The 21,502-nt window shown below is 47.6% G+C and overlaps 1 protein-coding gene across 1 annotated transcript in view; it reads left to right on the forward strand.

The window, feature by feature from the left end:
• The window catches only part of LOC135523627 (BAH and coiled-coil domain-containing protein 1-like), a 61,316-nt gene extending 46,994 nt beyond the window's left edge, over nt 1–14,322 (forward strand). Inside the window, 9 exon segments of the mRNA XM_064950429.1 lie at nt 1,698–2,098; nt 2,296–2,370; nt 5,515–5,650; nt 5,867–5,984; nt 6,152–6,453; nt 6,929–7,063; nt 8,952–10,372; nt 11,196–11,432; nt 11,578–14,322. Coding sequence (XP_064806501.1) covers nt 1,698–2,098; nt 2,296–2,370; nt 5,515–5,650; nt 5,867–5,984; nt 6,152–6,453; nt 6,929–7,063; nt 8,952–10,372; nt 11,196–11,432; nt 11,578–11,787 — 3,035 coding nt within the window. The 3' untranslated portion in view covers nt 11,788–14,322.
• The last annotated feature ends 7,180 nt before the right edge of the window (nt 14,323–21,502 follow it).

The raw sequence follows: 21,502 nt of genomic DNA on the forward strand, positions 1-21,502 counted from the left end.
TGAATGTGTGAGTGTGTGTGTCAGTGAGTGAGATGTCTCCCATCACGGTGGCCTCCTCTCACTTCCCGGCTCGTCTGTCACACCATTAAAACCGTTAACGGCTGCCCACTGGCATGCGGCCCCCAAACCCGCGCTGTAACGTGAACCTCGCTATCGCCTCTTTTAGAATGTCACACCCCTGTCCCCCCCCTGCACCCCCCCAATCCAACCAGTAGAGACACAATGTCCCCCTTTCCTCAATAATCTCAAATCAACATTTCATAGAAATAAAGTGAAGTGTCCCAATGTTTGTCAGTTGATTAGGTCCTGTGTGTGTGTGTGTGTTTGCCACTATCTGCCTGTCCCCTCGCAGGCAGCGAAGTGTTTGCGATGTGTGTTTGTGTGAGAGAGTGTTGACGAGAACACTGAGTAAGTGACAAGTGTGTCAGCAACGTGTCGACACCCGACACGACCCCCAGTCAGCCACCCGCAGCTGCCAATAAAGATCTGATCTGTGTGTGTGTATGTGCATGTGTGATTGCGTGTTTGCATGGGTGCGTGCGTGATTATTTGCGTGTACAGTACGTGTGTGCGTGCTTATGCTTGTCTGTGCATGAGAGGGAGAGATAGCCATTGGGTTTCCATGACCGCAAAAATGACTGTATAAAATAAATAGTTCAAATACCGCAATATATTATATGGTAAAAAAATTGGGAAGTTATATTATTTCATACTAATATAATTGCTCAGAGAAAGAGACTTTGTTTAACAAGTGATACTTTTTTGGTTTATTGGCATCACTGTTTCCAATACCTTTCAATCTTTCAATACCTAGAGGTTCTTTTCTGCTCATGCATTCTCATTTTGACACCAAACCCACACTGGTGTGCGCGGCCAAAGAGCTCTATTTTCATATTATCTGACCAAAGCACTAGTTCCAATCCAAGTGCCAATGCTGTTTAGCAAACTCCAGGTGTTAACATTTGTTGGGTGACATGAAAATAGAGGTATTTTGCTTCAACTGGTACTGTGGCCCTTGTAAAGGTCACCGGCATCATGAACTTTACAGTACCAGGATATTTTAGTCATAAACCTGTTTGCCGCCAGGAGGCTGAAACTTGGCCGCAAGTGGATCTTCCAGCAAGACAATAACCCGGAGCACACAACAAAATCCACAAAGAAATGTTTCATTGACCACAAAATCAACATTTTGCAATGGCCATCTGTCTTCGGACTTGAAACCCATTGAAAACCTGCGGTTTGAATTGAAGAGGACTAAGGACATCGAGGTTCTTAAAGGATTCTGTATGGAGGACTGGTCAAAGATCCCTCCCAATGTGTTCTCCAACTCATAAAACCTTCTAGAATAAGGCTCAGTGCCGTTATCCTTGGAAGGCGAGGTCAATCATTTTTACCCTTCCTTTTTGAGAGAAACATTTATTACTTGTTTAACAAAATCTCTTTCTCTGAGCAATTGTATTAGTATAAAAGACAAAAATTTACCCCCCAAAAATGGAACATACAATATATCTCAGTATTTGTTTTGTTTATTTTATACAGTCATTTTTTGCTCATCTTTATCAAGGGTGTCAATAAGTTTGGACCCCACTGTAGCTTCTCTACACTGTCTTTCACTAGAGCCTGAGCTTGAGATGGTTGTGTCACAACTGATCTCCAGTCAGTTTCTAATCGATTTTATTGATCCCTTACTTCCACAGAGGAGGAAGATGAAGGAAGCTATGACAGCGACAAAGGAACCAATGACGTCAAGACGACGCCACCATCCTCCAAAGACACGCCAATGAACACTGCTGCGATTGGCCCAGTCGCTAAGCTTCAAGCCAATCAGAAAGCCAGGAGCAAGAAGGAGAGGCAAGGTGATGATGCAAGCATGCCCAGTGCGGAGCTGAGGATGAGAGGAGCCCCCTGCACGCCACGTCCTGCTACTGCAGACCGGAGACGCCCAGAGCTTCAGGAGCCACAGGGGGCAATGAGAGGACCTGTACCTAACTGGAGGGCATCATCAGTGGGCAACAGCCTCGAGGACAGCAGGGGGGTCCAGGGACCTCTGGCGGAGCCCGAGATGAAGAGCTCAGAACCCCAAAGCATTCTGGGACAGGTGAGGAGGGGGAATGAGAGGACCTGGGGGAGGGGCTGTGGGTTTCTAGGTTAATCAAAAACTGCTTCCTCTGTTAAAATCTCCCTCAACTACTTGAGACTGTTAAAATGCACGTATTACAGTTTCTCTCTAGCTACACGGTGATTATGATCATTGTCTATAATGCTAACCTGTCCTGACCTGTTTGGTTGTTCCAGAGGAGAGGCTGCTGGCTGGAGACTGAGACCCAGAGAGAGGACACCACCAGGGGCAGGAAGAGCAGGAAGAAACAGGTGGGGATGGGGGTCAACATGGGTGGAGGGGGAGGGGGGGGGAGGGGGGTCATGAGAGAAGGAGGGATAAGGGCAAACAAAAAGAGGCAGTGTGAAACAGGAAATGGCAGTTGGAGTCCTGAGCAGGAACAACAGGTAGAGTAGAAGAGAGAGGATGAGTGGGCATGGAGGAATGGGGAAAATGTACATAATGTAACTGAAAAGGTGATATAAATATGCTTTGGCGAATTTAAGTCAGAAGCTACTGCATGACTTATCTTATTATTACCAAACTGCATGAGCTTATGAGTTTTAAACAGCCGTGAATCTGTCAGCTGGTGAGATATATGACTGCTGAATAAGTGTGATGTCGTTTGTGTGTGTTTTGGTGAGAACAGCCCTGAGGTGGTTGATCTTATCATAGTCATTCGGAGGGAATGTGACAAACACATGACTCTAAGCAAACAGCACAGAACAAAAACCCCAATCTACACACACATACTTACTAAACTCACACACATGCGCGCACGCGTACTAAATACATACACTCGTTCATGTGCGCATACACACAATTTCCACACACACCAACCCAGAGAGGTGAGTAATATTCCATACCCTCTGGTGATGAAACCTCTGTCACTGTAATATATTGTCCCTTCATGTGGAAAACACCCACACACAACACACACACACACACACACACACACACACACACACACACACACACACACACACACACACACACACACACACACACACACACACACACACACACCCTTACACACACATCTTTCAAGCAGTAATATATGGTCCTTTCTTTGGAAAGCCCAGATACAGGCAGAAACCTGTTGAACAGGCTGATTTTACAGCTCCATCATCAGTCATCATTAGGAAACCAGCTTAAACCGGAATAGTACAGGGGCTGGTGTGTGTGTGTGTGTGTGTTTTGGGCGGGCGTGTGTCGGTGAAGAGGTATGTGTGTGTTTGGTGGACAGGGGTAGTTCTGACAGCAGTAAATGGCAGAGGTTACAGGGTGTGCATGCTTTTGTTCTAGGCCTGTACTAAAATACCAAATTAATCGATGAGCAATGAATTCACGATAATCGATCATTTTAATAAGCATTTTAACTTGCCCAAGCCCCCCCGCTGCACCGAAATCCAGACAGCTGATGTTCTGAAAGAGATGCAAAATATTGATCCCTACAATTCAGCTGGGCTAGACAATCTGGACCATCTCTTTCTAAAATTATCTGCCGAAATTGTTGCAACCCCTATTACTAGCCTGTTCAACCTCTCTTTCGTATGGTCTGAGATCCTCGAAGATTGGAAAGCTGCCGCGGTCATCCCCCTCTTCAAAGGGGGAGACACTCTAGACCCAAACTGTTATAGACCTATATCCATCCTGCCCTGCCTTTCTAAAATCTTCGAAAGCCAAGTTAACAGATCACCGACCATTTCGAATCCAACTGTACCTTCTCCACTATGCAATCTGGTTTCCGAGCTGGTCATGGGTGCGCCTCAGTCACGCTCAAGGTCCTAAACGTTATCATAACCGCCATTGATAAAGACAATACTGTGCAACCGTCTTCATCGACCTGGCCAAGGCTTTCGACTGTGCCAATCACAGCATTCTTATCGGCAGACTCAATAGCATTCGTTTCTCGAATGACTGCCTCGCCTGGTTCACCAACTACTTCTCTGATAGAGTTCAGTGTGTCAAATCGGAGGGCCTGTCGTCCGGACCTCAGGCAGTCTCTATGGGGGTGCCACAGGGTTCAATTCTCGGGCCGACTCTTTTCTCTGTATATATCAATGATGTCGCTCTTGCTGCTGGTGATTCTCTGATCCACCTCTACGCAGACAACACCATTCTGTCCTCATCTGGCCCTTCGTTGGACACTGTGTTAACAAACCTCCAAACGAGCTTCAACGCCATACAACACTCCTTCCGTGGCCTCCATCTTCTTTTAAATGCAAGTAAAACTGAATGCATGCTCTTCAACCAATTGTTGCCCGCACCTGCCCGACCGACTAGCATCACTACTCTGGACGGTTCTGACTTAGAATATGTGGACAACTACAAATACCTAGGTGTCTGGTTAGACTGTAAACTCTCCTTCCAGACTCACATTAAGCATCTCCAATCCAAAATTAAATCTAGAATCGGATTCCTATTTTGCAACAAAGCCTCCTTCACTCATGCTGCCAAACATACCCTCGTAAAACTGACTATCCTACCGATCCTTGACTTCTGGCGATGTCATTTTCAAAATAACCTCCAACACTCTATTCAGCAAACTGGATGTTGTCTGTCACAGTGCCATCCGTTTTGTCACCAAAGCCCTATATACTGCCCACCACTACGACCTGTAAGCTCCCGTTGGCTGACCCTCACTACATATTCGTCGCCAAACCCACTGGCTCCAGGTCATCTATAAGTCTTTCCTAGGTAAAGCCCCGCCTTATCTCAGGTCGCTGGTCACCATAGCAACACCCACCCATAGCACACGCTCCAGCAGGTATATCTCACTGGTCATTCCCAAAGCCAACACCTCTTTGGCTGCCTTTCCTTCCAATTCTCTGCTGCCAATGACTGGAACAAATTGCAAAATCACTGAAGCTGGAGACTTATATCTCCCTCTCTAACTTTAAGCATCAGCTGTCAGGGCAGCTTACAGATGTGTACCTGTACACATCCAATCTGTAAATAGCACACCCAACAACTTCATCCCCATATTGTTATTTTTCCTCTTGCTCTTTTGCACCCCAGTATCTCTACTTGCACATCATCATCATCTATCACTGCTGTGTTAATTGCTAAAATTGTAATTACTCTATGGCCTATATATTGCCTGACCTTCCTAACCTTACTACATTTGCACACACTGTACATAGATTATTCTATTGTGTTATTGACTGTACGTTTGTTTATGTGTAACTCTGTGTTGTTGTTTTTGTCGCACTGCTTTGCTTTATATTGGCCAGGTCGCAGTTGTAAATGAGAAGTTGTTCTCAACTGGCCTACCAGGTTAAATAAAGGTGAAATAGTGCTGCGATGGAACAAAAGCCTGCACACTCTGTAGCTATCCAGGAACATGGGAGGGCGACCACTGGTTCAGGAGTTTAAAGATGTATATAGTCTAATGATGTAATTTCCTGTCGCAGGCTAAAGGGCGTGCAGTGAGCCGGCTGCTGGAGAGCTTTGCGGCTGATGAAGGATTCCGATTGGACGAGGAGAGTAGCTTCTCCGAGGGGGAGGAGGAAGACATGGAGCATATATCTCACACACGCAGAGCACCAGGTGAGAACACACACACACACACACACACACACACACACACACACACACACACACACACACACACACACACACACACACACACACACACACACACACACACACACACACACACACACACACACACACACACCATAGGGTCACGATCCAGTCTAAATGTTCATATTTTTGTCTCTCGTTCTTTCTCGCTCTCTATTCTGCCTCCCTCTCTCTCTGCAGCAGTGCTTAACTGTGTGCTGAGCAGGGAGATGCTGGTGGATGGTCTGAAGGTGTTGATATCTAAGGAGGATGAGCTGCTGTATGCTGCTCGACTACACACTCTGGACCTGCCTGACATGTAAGGCACTGACACCTACTGATACCTACTGATATGGCCTGCTTAATCACCGATAGACATGTTGATGTAAAGGACTGGCTGACTGGCTTGTAATACATTTAATACAATCTCTGTCTCTCTGTCTCTCTCTCTTTCTCTCTCTCCATCTCGCTCTCTCTCTCTCCTAGATTCCGTGTAGTGATTGAGGGGGAGAGGGGGAACAGACCAAGGATCTACTCTCTAGAACAGCTATTAGAGGAAGCGGTGTTGGATGTGCGGCCGCAGACGGAAGCCATCTTGACTGCCGGGATGCGTGTTTGTGCCTACTGGAGCGAACGCTCCCGCTGCCTCTACCCTGGATACGTCCACAGAGGGGGGCTGGGAGAGGAGGAGAAGGAGGGCAGTGTGATGGTGGAGTTTGATGACGGAGACAGAGGAAGAATCTCTCTGCCCAACATACGCCTGCTACCCCCAGGTTATCAGATACACTGTGAGTACACTTCTCTCTCTCTCTCTCTCTCTCTCTCTCTCTCTCTCTCTCTCTCTCTCATATATTCATATATATACACATTCCTGGAGTGTAAATACATGGTCTGGAGAAAACTGGAGTCAACATTCAATCCAGCTTCACTCCTTAAGTATTTTTTTGTCCTACCTCCCTCCCGTCTAATAAATATTGCTTTATTGGCATGAAGTACAATTTGTAAATATTGCCAAAGCAGGGTAGTGGTACAGCATTTCAGTAATTACAGTACAATGCAAGGATAATGAAATACAGTTCATTTCAGCAGTAATAGTAATAGTACATATAATCATGTATTCAGGTACAACACTACTGCTGTTGTATTGTGTAATCTTCGGTCGATATATTTAATTAAATCATAAGAGAATTTGAAAAAAAAGAAAGAATGGCTAACAAATAAACTCTCTCTCTCTCTCTCTCTCTCTCTCTCTCTCTTTCTCAGGTGCGGAGCCATCTCCAGCCCTGCTCTCACCTGGTTGTCGTGGTCGCAGAAGCTCCACCCAGGACAGTACAGACAAGCCCACAGAGAGACCAACCAATGGGGAGACAGGAGGGAGGAGCCAGGAGCGGAGACCAGGTAATGGCTCAGAGCATAATTCCATGGTATTACACTGACCAAAAACAGAAACACTACATGTAGTGTTGGTCCCATGTTTCATGAGCTGAAATAAAACATCCCAGAAATGTTCTATATGCACAAAAAGCTTATTCCTCTCAAATTTTGTTCACAAATGTATCTACATCCCTGCTAGAGAGCATTTCTCCTTTGCCAAGATAATCCATCCACTTGACAGGTGTGGCATATCAAGAAGCTGATTCAACAGCATGATCATTACACAGGTGCACCTTGTGCTGGGGACAATAACAGGCAACTCTACAATGTGCAGTTTTGTCATACAACACTATGAAACAGATGTCTCAAGTTTTAAGGGAGTGTGCAATTGGCATGCTGGATGCAGGAATGTCCACCAGAGCTGTTGCCAGATAATTGAATGTTCATTTCTCTATCATAAGCTGCCTCCAAAGTCGTTGTTAGAGAGTTTGGCAGTATGTTCAAAGGGCCTTACAATCGCAGACCACGTGTAACCACGCCTGCCCAGGACCTCCACATCCGGCTTCTTCACCTGTGGGATCGTCTGAGACCAGCCACCTGGACAGCTGATGAAACTATAAATTTGCACAACAAATTAATTTCTACACAGACTGTCAGAAACCGTCTCAGGGAAGCTCATCTGTGTCCTCACCAGGGTCTTGACCTGACTGCAGTTTGGCGTCATAACCAACTTCAGTGGACAAATGCTCACCTTTGATGGCCACTGGCACGCTAGAGAGGTGTGCTCTTCACCGATGAATCACGGTTTCAACTGTACCGAGCAGATGACAGACAGCATGCCTGTATGGCGTTGTGTGGGCGAGCAGTTTACTAATGTCAACGTTGTGAATAGAGTGCCCCATGGTGTTGGTGGGGTTACGGTATGTATGGGCAGGCATAAGCTACGGACTGGAAGCTGAAAATGTCCCAGTTCTTCCATGGCCTGCATACTCACCAGACATGTCACCCATTGAGCATGTTTGGGATGCTCTGGATAGACTTGTAGGACAGTGTATTCCAGTTCCCACCAATATCCAGCAACTTCGCACAGCAATTGAAGAGGAGTGGGACAATTAACAGCCTGATCAACTCTATGCGAAGGAGATGTGTCACACTGCATGAGGCAGATGGTGGTAACACCAGCTACTGACTGGTTTTCTAATCGACGCCCTTAAATTTTTTCTTAAGTATCTGTGACCTGCAGATCTATATTTCCAATCATGTGAAATCCAAAGATTGGGGCCTAATTAATTTATTCCAAATGACTAATTTTCTTATATGAACTGTAACTCAGTAAAATCTTTTCAGTTGTCGTGTGTTGCGTTTATATTTTTCTTCCGTGTAGATGGTGCCAGTTCCTCCCATTTGTTTTAAAATTGTGGCTTACAGCACCAGTGAGATAGATAGCATAGACAACCAGTCATCAGTCATCTCATCACTCACCATCCCAGCCCCAATCAGTCACTGTAGCCCCAAGACAAACTGCTTCATAGGCCCGCCTGGCCAACTTACTATTCAGACCAGCTTTACTCATGTATAATACACATATATTATATGATTTTATCTCAACACTTCTTCCTTCTCAATGGAACCCCCCTCATGTCTAACGTCATCACTGTTCCAACTGTCACTGGTCTGAATGCCCTCCAGTCAAACAGCATTCTCAAAACTCAACACAGACTAAATGTGACAAGTTGCCTCCAGCTCTACAGTAAGGGCTGTTATTTATGGCTACGAAGAATTTGTTCTCATTGACTTACCTGCTTGAAGGAAGGTTAGGTTGATCAATCTTGTTTATAAGTCTCTCTCTCGCTGTCTACCTTTCTTTCTTTCTCACTCTCACCCTTTCTCTTTATTCTGTTTCTTCTTCCAGTAGGACGACCCAAAAAGGTCAAGCCAGGGGCCAATAGTTCCTCAACAACATCAGAGAGTGTAACCAGTGGCAACACATCCTCGTTAAGCTGGCCAGCAAAGAGACTTCCAGTGGACTTCTTTCTGTTCAACGGGACGTCTCGTAAAACCCACCGAGGGGGTCATCAGCGAGACTTGGGGGTGTTCCACCGCCCCGCCACACACCCCTTTGCCCCTCCTGCTCCCCTCAAGGGCATCTTCCGTTCCCCATTCGAGATCGACTCCTTCAGTAGCATCGCCAACGGTTACGCTGGAGCCTTCGGTACCGGAACCCAACGGCCTGTAACCACGGTTATGCCTCTGGGGCTGAGGGACTCTGTCACCATGACAACAGCACCCTCCAACAGGAAGTCGAGCGACCGAGACAGAAAACAGTTCCTGGTGAAGCTGGATCACGAGGGTGTGACGTCGCCCAAAACCAAGAATGGGAAAGCTCTGCTGCGTCTGGGGGGTGGCAGGGGGCACAAGGGTCCCTCTGCAGGGGTGGCGGGTGCACCCCTGAGGTACATCCACCCTGCTCTGGTAGTGAAGGACAGGAAGAAAGGTGGAGGAGAGAGTGGAGTGTCCAGGTCTGAGCTGCTCCTGAAGGGGGCTCCAGCCCTCAGAAAAGGGCTCCCCTCATCTGGTTTAGGGGGTCTGGGGGGAGAGTTTGGAGCTCTGGACTGCCCCAGCGACTGCCCCAGCTCTTACTCTGAGCTGGATGAGGATGATGATGATGATGGAGATGAAGACGTAGCTCGGAGGAGAGCAGCAGCAGCAAGTGCGGGACGTTTCCTCTCCCGTCTCTCCGTCTGCTCCTCGTCCTCCTCCTCTTCCTCCTCCTCCGGCTCCCTCTCTTCCTCCTCCCTCTGTTCTTCCGACAATGACTCTTCCTACTCCTCAGATGAAGAAGGGTCTTCATCCCTCCTTCTCCACAGAGCGCTGCTCCAGCAGCAGAAACACAAACACAGGCAGAGCTTGACCTCTAACTGCTTAACCCCTGACCCCTCCACTAACCCCAAACCTAACGCCGCCTCCTCAGCCTCTGCCCAACCACACGCCTATGTTGCCAAGGCAGCCATGACCATCACCGGAGGTTCAAAGCTGAGAGGAAGTGACAGAGGAGAGGACAGGAAAGAGTACACATCAAAGGGAAAGACTAATAGTAGCAGTAGCGCAGCCAAAAACCAAACCAAGAGGAGAGATGGTCCCGGCTCCAATACACACATTGCGATTCCCAACACACACACTTCGACCCCCAACACCCCAGCCTCCCAGCCCAAACCTCCCAAGGACCACCCAGCAGCCAAGAGGCAGAGGATGTTGTCACCGGACCCCCATCCCAATATGTCCGCCCTCCTGCCGGGTCGCCAGCTGTGGAAGTGGTCTGGAAACCCCACGCAGGTGAGACACACAGAGTCAAAGTAGAGGCCATTATAATCTGTCCTGTAAGCTGGTATGTGGGAGGCTTGATGGTTAACACAGTCTGAAATAGATTTATTGAGCAAGGTCTTATTAAATTGACTTTTTGAGTAAGATTACTACATTTGTGACCGACTGCCTCGATTTGGTATTACATGGCAACATTTTACATTTTACTTTTTTAAATTTAACCTTTATTTAACTAGGCAAGTCAGTTAAGAACAAATTCTTATGGCCTCCCGGGTGGCGCAGTGGTTAAGGGCGCTGTACTACCAGAGACTCTGGGTTCGCGCCCAGGCTCTGTTGTAACTGGCCGTGACCGGGCTAACGTTATATCTTTCAAAAAAGCAGCGGTAGCAGGGATTATTTACATTTACGTGCTACATGGCAGTGGTTTCGCCAAATTTGAAAATATTTACATTTTGAGGGGGAACTCAAAATTAAGAGTACAGATTTATATAATTTTATGCGACAAACATTATTGAAAATTTTATTGTATTTTTTGTATTTTTATTTTGTATTTTTTGGTTTTCTTAATTTTGATAGGAGAGCTGAAAATGTAATGAATTGAAGGTTATTTGTTGATGTGAAAATCAAAGTTGACCAATTTTAAGGTTTTGTCATTAGATTTGGGGTGGGGTGGGGTCCCAAAAGTTCTGGCAAAAAAAACATGATTCTTGCTGAAAAGGTTTTAGTACCACTGCTTTAAAGGCTCTGGCCATAACCATATTGCCATCATAGAAGTTTGGTTCCATGTTCTTGCCTGGACTTCCTCCTAACGTCCTCCCTCTTTCTCTCCCTACAGAGGCGTGGTCTGAAGGGTAAGGCCCGTAAGTTGTTCTACAAGGCGATCGTGCGTGGTGGTGAGACGGTGCATGTGGGGGACTGTGCTGTATTCCTGTCCCCCGGTCGGCCCCAGCTGCCCTATGTGGGGCGAGTGGAGAGCCTCTGGGAGTCCTGGTCCTCCAGCATGGTGGTCAGGGTCAAGTGGTTCTACCATCCCGAGGAAACACGCCTGGGGAAGAGGCACCACGACGGAAAGGTACGATGGATAATCATTCAACAACTTGATCAACTTTTTGATCAAATGATCAACAAATAATCAAATTAAATCTATTTCTCCATGGGATTAAGGAAGTGGCTCTTTATTTATCTTTTGATTTTCAATTTATCCCCCCTCTACCCAGCATGCTTTGTACCAATCAAGCCACGAGGATGAGAATGATGTCCAGACCATCTCACACCGCTGTCAGGTGGTCAACCGTGCCGAGTACGAGCACCTGATTCGCAGACGCAAGTCAGGGGGCGGAGCTCAGGACCTGTTCTACCTGGCCGGAACCTACGAACCAACCACAGGCCAGCTAGTCAGCGCCGAAGGCGTGGCCATCGTCCCCTAGCAACAACTATGGAGTGTAAACAAAACAAAGCCTTCAAGATGGCTACCTCATCTCATAGGGCTGGACCGAGCTACTGGCGCTGGTGTCAGTGAAGCATGGTTCTGTCCAGAACTAGAGAGTCCAGAAAGGAGGATCTTCCTTGTTCTGGTTCTAGTTCTTGCTGGTTCTGGATCTTGGTTCTTATTTGGGTGTGGACGATCCCAAACCCCAAAAGGGATAACAGCACTTTGGACCGCAGTGGATTCTATTATCAGCACGGGAGTCATCTGACCTGAAGAGGGACTTCAGTACTCTACTGACCTAAAACAAAGACAAACAGTGCCCACTCTACACTCTGTCTCCAATAGTTGTTTTACAGTCTGTCATAGAGTCAAAGACTGTCATAGACTGACTCTTAGGCAGTCTGACAAAGAGAGACTGTCACCAGGTTGTTGCTGTAAGTGAGAATGTTGTTTTCACTTCTCAGCCTATAGATCTGGTTATATAGAATACACGAAAGAGACTGGGAGAGAGAGAGAGAACGTAAGGAGAGGAGAGCAGAGACTGGGAGAGAGAGAACGTAAGGAGAGGAGAGCAGAGACTGTTCTCTCCCCCTTCAGGGTTTAATGGTCTTTCTGGTGCCCACACTGGTCTGATGATAAATGAACAACGGCAGGATTGAGAAATCCCAACAGGACCAAAAACACTGTAGTTCTGAAGTGTGTGTGTGTGAGAGTGAGAGTATGAGTGCGTTTGTGTGCTGAGTGGTTGTAATGGATGCATTTGGTACTTGAAGAGCTCAGAGTAAATAGTGCTTTAGCGTGTGTGTTTGCTTGTCTGTGCGTGCGTGCGTGCATTGGTCTCTAGTCTAGACCTCACCATGGAAAACCCTCAATGTCTTTAACACTCAGAAAGTAAACCTACTAAACGTAAATCTATAAATATGAATTAATATATAGATGGATTTACTAACAGCTTCTTCTCTAGACAAAAAAGACAAAAATGATGATTCTTTCTCCAGTCAAGCCATACACTTCAATACCTCTCATATCCTCCTATTCAGGTGCATAGATGTACAGCTTCATTATTTGTCTATCTCTGTGTGTTGTACAGCATTATGTATAAAGACGTTATGATTAAACTGTACATAGTATACATATATAATATACATGAAGAGAGAAATATATCCCTCTTTCTTTAGGTTGTGTTATTTTTCAAATACTTTTCTTTGAGTTGTTCTTTTGGCTTAGGGAGGAGAAAGTTTTAGTCCTCTCTTCCTGCACTGAGTATGTGGTGGGGATGGGATGGTATGGGGTCCATGAGGGGTAAAGCTGTAAATATACTACAAGGGAAGGGTCCCATTTTTGGGATTAGGGTGGATTTGGTGATTTGGGATGGAAGGGGATGTTTTTATAAGAAAAGTGGAAAAGGCTTTTTGTGTCGACATCATCATTGGTCTGTTTTGTATATTTTTCATATATGTTTTTATTGTGTCTATTGTTATGTGCTTATTCTCCTGAGGGGGTTTAACAGAAATAGAAATACTGGACAGAAACCGAGTTTCTTCTATTTGCTGATCCTTAAAGATCTAGACCGGAGAGTTCTAGATGTTCTATATCTATATTATATTCCTAGAGGAGATCTATGTAGGTATTTATCTGGCCTCAAAAAAACAAAACCAAAGCGCATCTATGTTTACGCTTGATCACATTAGAATACAATATGAAGAAATATACAAATATGAAAATATTCAATCTAATCAAAATTCCGGGATCCTGCAATCATTTTGAAGTAAAATACCTGTGTTCCCTCATACCTGTTGGCATAGAACATCGCTTCACCACCATGTTGACATGGGAGCAACGTTTTCTTTCTGCACATTGCCCGGCTGTTGCACTTGAAGGCTCCATGACAACCGTATATGACATCACATGAAAGTAAAGGACAATCAGAGCCAATCAAAAGAGGGTAATATATATTTAGAAAAAAGATCAAATCAAAATTGTGCTTAATCTTATTCCTGCATTGCCAAAAATGTCTCTTTCTGTTTTTAATCTTTTTTATTTTGCCATTGTCTTTTTCCTGACTGTTATGCAAGCCTGGGATGACTGTGTTTTCAGTGTTGAGGTTTTTACAAGGACAACATTAATGCCTTTTTGTTTGCGACGTACATGGACCTTTTTAAACATTGTTGCTGTTACACTGCGAAGCAAAAGCTTTAAAAGAAATCTAATGTGAACATCCATATTATGTTACTTTTTGTAGGTCTTGAAACAATTTTTTAAAAGCTGTATTTTCTTAAAGAAACACTGGATTCAGTTCTAAACATCACATTGGGTAAAGTGTCATCATCCTTGTGCAACCTGTTTTGGAGGCCCACTGGAAACAATTTACTTTGTAGGGTTGATATATACTTTGTAACATTTGTCTCGGTCATTGTTGGAAACATGACTAAAATATTTCCCCTGTGTAAAAAAACAAACAAAAAAGAAAAGTTATTTATCTTAATTTTATTGCCTTTGTGTTGCGTTTCATTAAAAAAAACACTAAAAATGATATCAGCAAAGTTTTTAAATGTATTTTTTATAGTACATATACAAGTACCTGGATTTAGTTGAGAAGTTAAAATTCCTTTACAATCCACTGTTAGGTGCAGAAAGAAGGAAACAGAAAGAAAAATAAGCAGAGGAAAAGGAAACTGAAACTTAATACCATGTTTGAGTGAAAGAGTGAGAGTGATAGAGCTATGGTGTGTGTGTGTGGTTCTCAACACTGATCTAAGGTCACTTTTGTTTTCCTCTGTAATGTTTTAGGTCAGAATTTGGGGAATGTAAGTTGATCTGCTCTTAAATTCAAAATGGCTTCTGTGCTGCCCCCTATGGTGTGTTTTTGACTTGTTAAAACTGGAAAAGTTGAATCATTCCTTTCCTGAGTGACTGTTCTCATGATCTTTGTCAGTACCAGTGGTGGTCGGTGCCATTTAAGATGAGGGAGGACGATTTTGTTTTTTAGTCAACATAGCTAATAGAACAAACACATTAGTAAACCCACTACAATCATGCAGTAATGTTACAGTGTACCGTCAGTAAGCAGTTTAGCACTTACACCGGCGAGCCCCGGTGGCAATAAATTAGTTAACCCAAAAGCTTATCTTGACTTGGAAGAGTGACAGTATTGTGTTGGATAGTCATAGCCAGCTAGTTAACATAGCATTTCTCTGTTTGATCAGGGTGTTTCAATAGCCTAAACTAGTTAGCTGCATTTTCTAGCTAAGTAAGTGAAACTGAAAGTGAAAAAAAATGACAATCTCTCTATCTCACTCTTGCTTCTCCTTCATTTTGGAAGAAATTAATTTGTTCAAAACTGTTCAACTGTTGTCTTTCTCTCTCTTTGAATCAACTACTCACCACATTTTATGCACTGCAGTGCTAGCTAGCTATAGCTTTCAGTACTAAAGCTATAGCTTTCACTACTAGATTCATTCTCTGATCCTTTGATCCTTTGGGTGGACAACATGTCAGTTCATGCTGCAAGAGCTCTGATAGGTTGGAGGACATCCTCCGGAAGTTGTCATAATTACTGTGTAAGTCTACGGAAGGGGGTGAGAACCATGAGCCTCCTAGTTTTTTTATTGAAGTCAATGTACCCAGAGGAGGACGGAAGCTATCTGTCCTCCGGCTACACCATGGTGCTACCGCACAGAGTGCTGTTGAGGCTACTGTAGACCTTCATTGCAAAAAAAGTGAATTTGGAAAGTATTCAGACCCCTTCACTTTTTTCCACATTTTGTTACGTTACAGCCTTATTCTAAAATTGATTATATATATTTTTAATCCTCATCAATCTACACACAATACAGTGCATATCATAGCAAAAACTAAGCCATAAGGTCAAAGGAATTGTCTGTAGGGCTCCGAGACAGCATTGTGCCGAGGCACACATCTGGGAAGGGGACCACAACATTTCTGCGGCGTTGATATGTGTTATTTCATAGTTTTGATGTCTTCACTATTATTCTACAATGTAGAAAATAGTACAAATAAAGAAAAACCCTTGAATGAGTAGGTGTGTCCAAACATTTGACTGGTACTGTATGTAAACATGATATTTCAGTTTTTCATTATGGGGTATTGTGTGTAGATTGTTGAGGGAAAAAAACAATTAAATACATTTTAGAATAAGGCTGTAACGTAACACAATGTGTAAAAAGTCAAGGGGTCTGAATACTTTCCAAGTACACTGTATTTAGTATAGTTGAATCTGAAAAGGATAATTTTTAAAATGATTTAAAAGTTTGACATGAATGAAATTCACTGAGGAGGATCAGATTAATGAACATCCGAGCTTAGGAGCCTCCACTGGCCAGTATGTTTAGTTCCACTTCTGTGTGTTTGACACCCATACATTATCCTGTGGTATGTGTGTGTTTATCCTCTTTTGTTGTCAGAGCTGGATGTGTGGGCAGTTTATGGCGGAAACACAGAGATATGAAGCTGTGTGCCTGCCAGTCTGAACATACACATACGCACCCACTCACACACACACAAACACACACACTCACACAGGTACACACAGAGAACACACACACTGCTTACTTTTAATATCTCCTACTACATCCCCCCACTCGCCCTCTCATCCAACCAACGCCTTGAAAAAACACAGACATTAAGAGCAGTCTTTGACTGCTTATCTGCACGTTTGCATTGGGCTTATCTTGTTGACATTGTTAAACTACTTTACCCAGCATGCCGAGGGAGATAGAGGTACAATAGGAGACCAGGGGCGGAGCTAGGGATGACCTTGGGGTTAATGGGACAAGGGCTTTCAGATACAAAGACAGGACACAGTATTCTAAACCTGTGCGTGTGTCTGTGTGTGCGTGTGTGTGTGCTTACGTGTATGTGGTTGGGATATTTTGGGAACATGGGCTAGGAGAGAGTAGAAGGAGATCACCACTACTCCAACTCGCCTCATCCATCGTCCACTTGATATCCTGTGTGATCTGTCTGCTTATGGATAAGTGTGTGTGTATGTGTGTGTTCATGTGCGTGGGTGCATACCTGTGTCTGTGAATATAGCTGGCAGTAGTAACAGGTGGAGCTGAGTTGCAGTCTTCATTTTCCTATCCTGAAAGCGGGCTAAGCTTAACCCTAACCCTAGTTTCATGTTCACACCCTGGCTCATCCTTAACCATATCCCTAACCCTAACTTCATGTTAACATCCCCGGCTCAACCCTAACCCTTCTTGTCTCCTCTCCTGAATACCCATTCAGGCCTGAGTGATTGATTGGTGGATCCTGCTCACCTCTTCCTGGATACTGGCCAATGGCTGTTCAGTGAGAGCTGTGAACTCTGCACAGGGTCACAAGCGTGAGTTCCGGAGGAGTGGAAGGGGGGAGTAACAAATACTGTGAAACAACCAATTAGTTTTTGAAGGTTATGCTAGAGAAGTCCAAGTAATCTTCCTACTTCTTTTGAATCCAGTTATGGGATAGCACACAGCACTCAAAATAAGTTATTTGTGTGCCCCAGCTGTACCAACTGTACCCACGATTGACCAATGTTAATGTTGAAAGGGATATCATGCACAGAGCCCGGGTAATACTCCCAGTTAGTGCTGATTCACACGGCTGAAATCTGGCGTAGCACTACATACTGAGATGGAACTGGATCCTCTGAGGAGAAGATTTAAGGCCTTGGATACTGGTGGTGGTTGACTGTTCCAACTCTGGGGACGTTTCCAACTGGCATTGGAGTTTTAATGGATCGTGTATGTCAAACATCGTGTACATTTTTACTGGATGCAGCTGATATGAGGGATACGAGCTGAGGTTGTTTGGGAATGTGTGTGATATTTGGGATATGATCTGGATGTGGTTGAAGTGTGTGTGTGTGTGTCAGTGCGGAATGCTTGCGTGTGTGTGTGTGTGCCTGTGTGTGTGCGTGTGTGTGTGTGTGTATGTGTGTGTGTGTGTGTGTGTGTGTGTGTGTGTGTGTGTGTGTGTGTGTGTGTGTGTGTGTGTGTGTGTGTGTGTGTGTGTGTGTGCGCGCGCGTGTGTGTGTGTGTGTGTGTGTGTGTGTGTGTGTGTGTGTGTGTGTGTGTGTGTGTGTGTGTGTGTACAGTAACCTCGTAAGGCGGCAGACAGTGCCCAGCTGTTCTCGTCTGCCCTGGAGTCTGCCCTGGAGACAGTAGGTGACAGGACATATATTTATATAAGACCCAACCATGCATTGCAACTTTGTTACAGGACAAGCTAACACCCCCACAGCACACACACACACTGTTTTCATTTGTGAGACCCTCGTTCCTTTTCACCTGTATGGGCTGCAGTTAGCCTAGCAGTTAGGAATGTTGGGCCAGTCACTGAAAGGTCGCTGAGAGGAATCCCCAAGCGACTAGGTGAAAAACCTGTTGATGTGCCCTTGAGCAAGGCACTTAACCCTAATTGCTCCTGTAAATCGCTCTGGATAAGAGTGTCTGCTAAATTACTGAAATGTTAATGTACTGTAAATGTATGGTATCCATCAGAAACTGGAGACCCCCATTCCTCCCCTGACCTCTCCTCATCCTGCCCCATCCCCCATTCCTCTCCACGCTCAGTGTGTTCTTTCCTAAGATCGTGTCTGCAGCCACATTGCAGAGATAAAATATTAGCCATCATATATCTACAGTTAAGAAATCCCCTTCCCTGTCTGGTGGTGTCCATTTCTGTCTCTAGCCCCTACATGGCCCCCTCTCCCCTAACTTCTCTCCTTGCCACGGACCATCTCAGGGCAATGCGCCTCTCATCGTAATCAATGCCCCCACAGTATCTATGTCACATTCTGCTCTCGGTCTATGTCAAACTAACATGGCTGGTCTATGTGCGGCATTGTCATCAAGGTCGCTCAAGATCCACTTCTAAATCCGACGTCCGTCCAGGTACCCAGGACATCGAGAGATGCCTTCAAGACCAGCCACCACGGGCAATGTTAAGCACTATTACCATCAAGTAGGCTTGGGTTTTGCTAGGGTGTTGTTAACAGGGGGTGGGTGGGGGGGGGCGGGGGCGGATGGGAGTAAGACGTGACCTCTCTGAGGGTCGCTTATTCAATCCCAATGAAAGACATTCATTTTTTATTTTGTTGTTTTAACCTTATCTCAAACCTAAACCCTTAACTTAACCATTCGGAATGAATGCCTGAACTTAACAAGCCGTGAGGCACTGGCGACAGCAGCGGTGCAACCCGGGGTGCGACTGCAGCAGGGGGAGCAACCCAGAGTGCGACTACAGCAGGGGGAGCAACCCAGAGTGCGACAACAGCAGGGGGAGCAACCCGGGGTGCGACTACAGCAGAGGGAGCAACCCGGGGTGCGACTACAGCAGAGGGAGCAACCCGGGTGCGACTACAGCAGGGGAGCAACCCGGGGTGCGACTGCAGCAGGGGAGCAACCCGGGGTGCGACTACAGCAGGGGGAGCAACCCGGGGTGCGACTGCAGCAGGGGGAGCAACCCGGGGTGCGACTGCAGCAGGGGAGCAACCCGGGTGCGACTGCAGCAGGGGGAGCAACCCGGGTGCGACTGCAGCAGGGGGAGCAACCCGGGTGCGACTGCAGCAGGGGGAGCAACCCGGGTGCGACTGCAGCAGGGGAGCAGCCCGGTGTGCAACTACAGCAGAGGGAGCAACCCGGGTGCGACTACAGCAGGGGGAGCAACCCGGGTGCGACTTCAGCAGGGGGAGCAACCCGGGTGCGACTACAGCAGGGGGAGCAACCCGGGGTGCGACTACAGCAGGGGGAGCAACCCGGGGTGCGACTTCAGCAGGGGGAGCAACCCGGGGTGCGACTACAGCAGGGGGAGCAACCCGGGGTGCGACTACAGCAGGGGGAGCAACCCGGGGTGCGACTACAGCAGGGGGAGCAACCCGGGTGCGACTACAGCAGGGGGAGCAACCCGGGTGCGACTGCAGCAGGGGGAGCAACCCGGGTGCGACTGCAGCAGGGGGAGCAACCCAGAGTGCGACTACAGCAGGGGGAGCAACCCGGGGTGCGACTACAGCAGAGGGAGCAACCCGGGGTGCGACTACAGCAGGGGGAGCAACCCGGGGTGCGACTACAGCAGGGGGAGCAACCCGGGGTGCGACTGCAGCAGGGGGAGCAACCCGGGTGCGACTGCAGCAGGGGGAGCAACCCGGGTGCGACTGCAGCAGGGGAGCAACCCGGGTGCGACTGCAGCAGGGGAGCAACCCGGGGTGCGACTGCAGCAGGGGGAGCAGCCCGGTGTGCAACTACAGCAGAGGGAGCAACCCGGGGTGCGACTACAGCAGGGGGAGCAACCCGGGGTGCGACTTCAGCAGGGGGAGCAACCCGGGTGCGACTACAGCAGGGGAGCAACCCGGGTGCGACTACAGCAGGGGGAGCAACCCGGGTGCGACTTCAGCAGGGGGAGCAACCCGGGTGCGACTACAGCAGGGGGAGCAACCCGGGTGCGACTACAGCAGGGGAGCAACCCGGGTGCGACTACAGCAGGGGGAGCAACCCGGGGTGCGACTACAGCAGGGGGAGCAACCCGGGTGCGACTGCAGCAGGGGAGCAACCCGGGTGCGACTGCAGCAGGGGGAGCAACCCAGAGTGCGACTACAGCAGGGGGAGCAACCCGGGGTGCGACTACAGCAGAGGGAGCAACCCGGGGTGCGACTACAGCAGGGGGAGCAACCCGGGGTGCGACTGCAGCAGGGGGAGCAACCCGGGGTGCGACTACAGCAGTGGGAGCAACCCGGGGTGCGACTACAGCAGAGGGAGCAACCCGGGGTGCGACTACAGCAGGGGGAGCAACCCGGGGTGCGACTGCAGCGGGGGGAGCAACCCGGGGTGCGACTACAGCGGTGGGAGCAACCCGGGGTGCGACTGCAGCGGGGGAGCAACCCGGGGTGCGACTGCAGCGGGGGAGCAACCCGGGGTGCGACTGCAGCAGGGGGAGCAACCCGGGGTGCGACTGCAGCAGGGGGAGCAACCCGGGGTGCGACTGCAGCAGGGGGAGCAACCCGGGGTGCGACTGCAGCAGGGGGAGCAGCCCGGTGTGCGACTACAGCAGAGGGAGCAACCCGGGGTGCGACTACAGCAGGGGAGCAACCCGGGTGCGACTTCAGCAGGGGGAGCAACCCGGGTGCGACTACAGCAGGGGGAGCAACCCGGGTGCGACTACAGCAGGGGGAGCAACCCGGGTGCGACTTCAGCAGGGGGAGCAACCCGGGTGCGACTACAGCAGGGGAGCAACCCGGGTGCGACTACAGCAGGGGGAGCAACCCGGGGTGCGACTACAGCAGGGGGAGCAACCCGGGGTGCGACTACAGCAGGGGGAGCAACCCGGGGTGCGACTACAGCAGGGGGAGCAACCCGGGGTGCGACTGCAGCAGTGGGAGCAACCCGGGGTGCGACTACAGCAGAGGGAGCAACCCAGGGTGTCCAAAACACCTAGAAATTTGGTGCAACTTCAACATTTTATGTTTGGAGAAATGTGAACAAAAGTTGGAATCTGAAGTGAAATTGGTCAAACTGTGAGATCTTATTGGGCATTATGACCTGACTACCAGTCCCTTGCCAGACCACAGAGTTATGCAGGGATACCCAAATCCACTCTGTAGGGAGTCCGGGAGGACTTGGGCAGTGAAATGAGGAATGTGTGTGTGTGTGTGTTTGCCCTCTGGCCAGTGACAAACTTCGTCTTTCCAGTGCTGACAAGACAACGGAACAACT

The sequence above is a fragment of the Oncorhynchus masou genome, chromosome 31 (genome assembly GCF_036934945.1).
Source record: "Oncorhynchus masou masou isolate Uvic2021 chromosome 31, UVic_Omas_1.1, whole genome shotgun sequence".
NCBI lineage: Eukaryota > Metazoa > Chordata > Actinopteri > Salmoniformes > Salmonidae > Oncorhynchus > Oncorhynchus masou.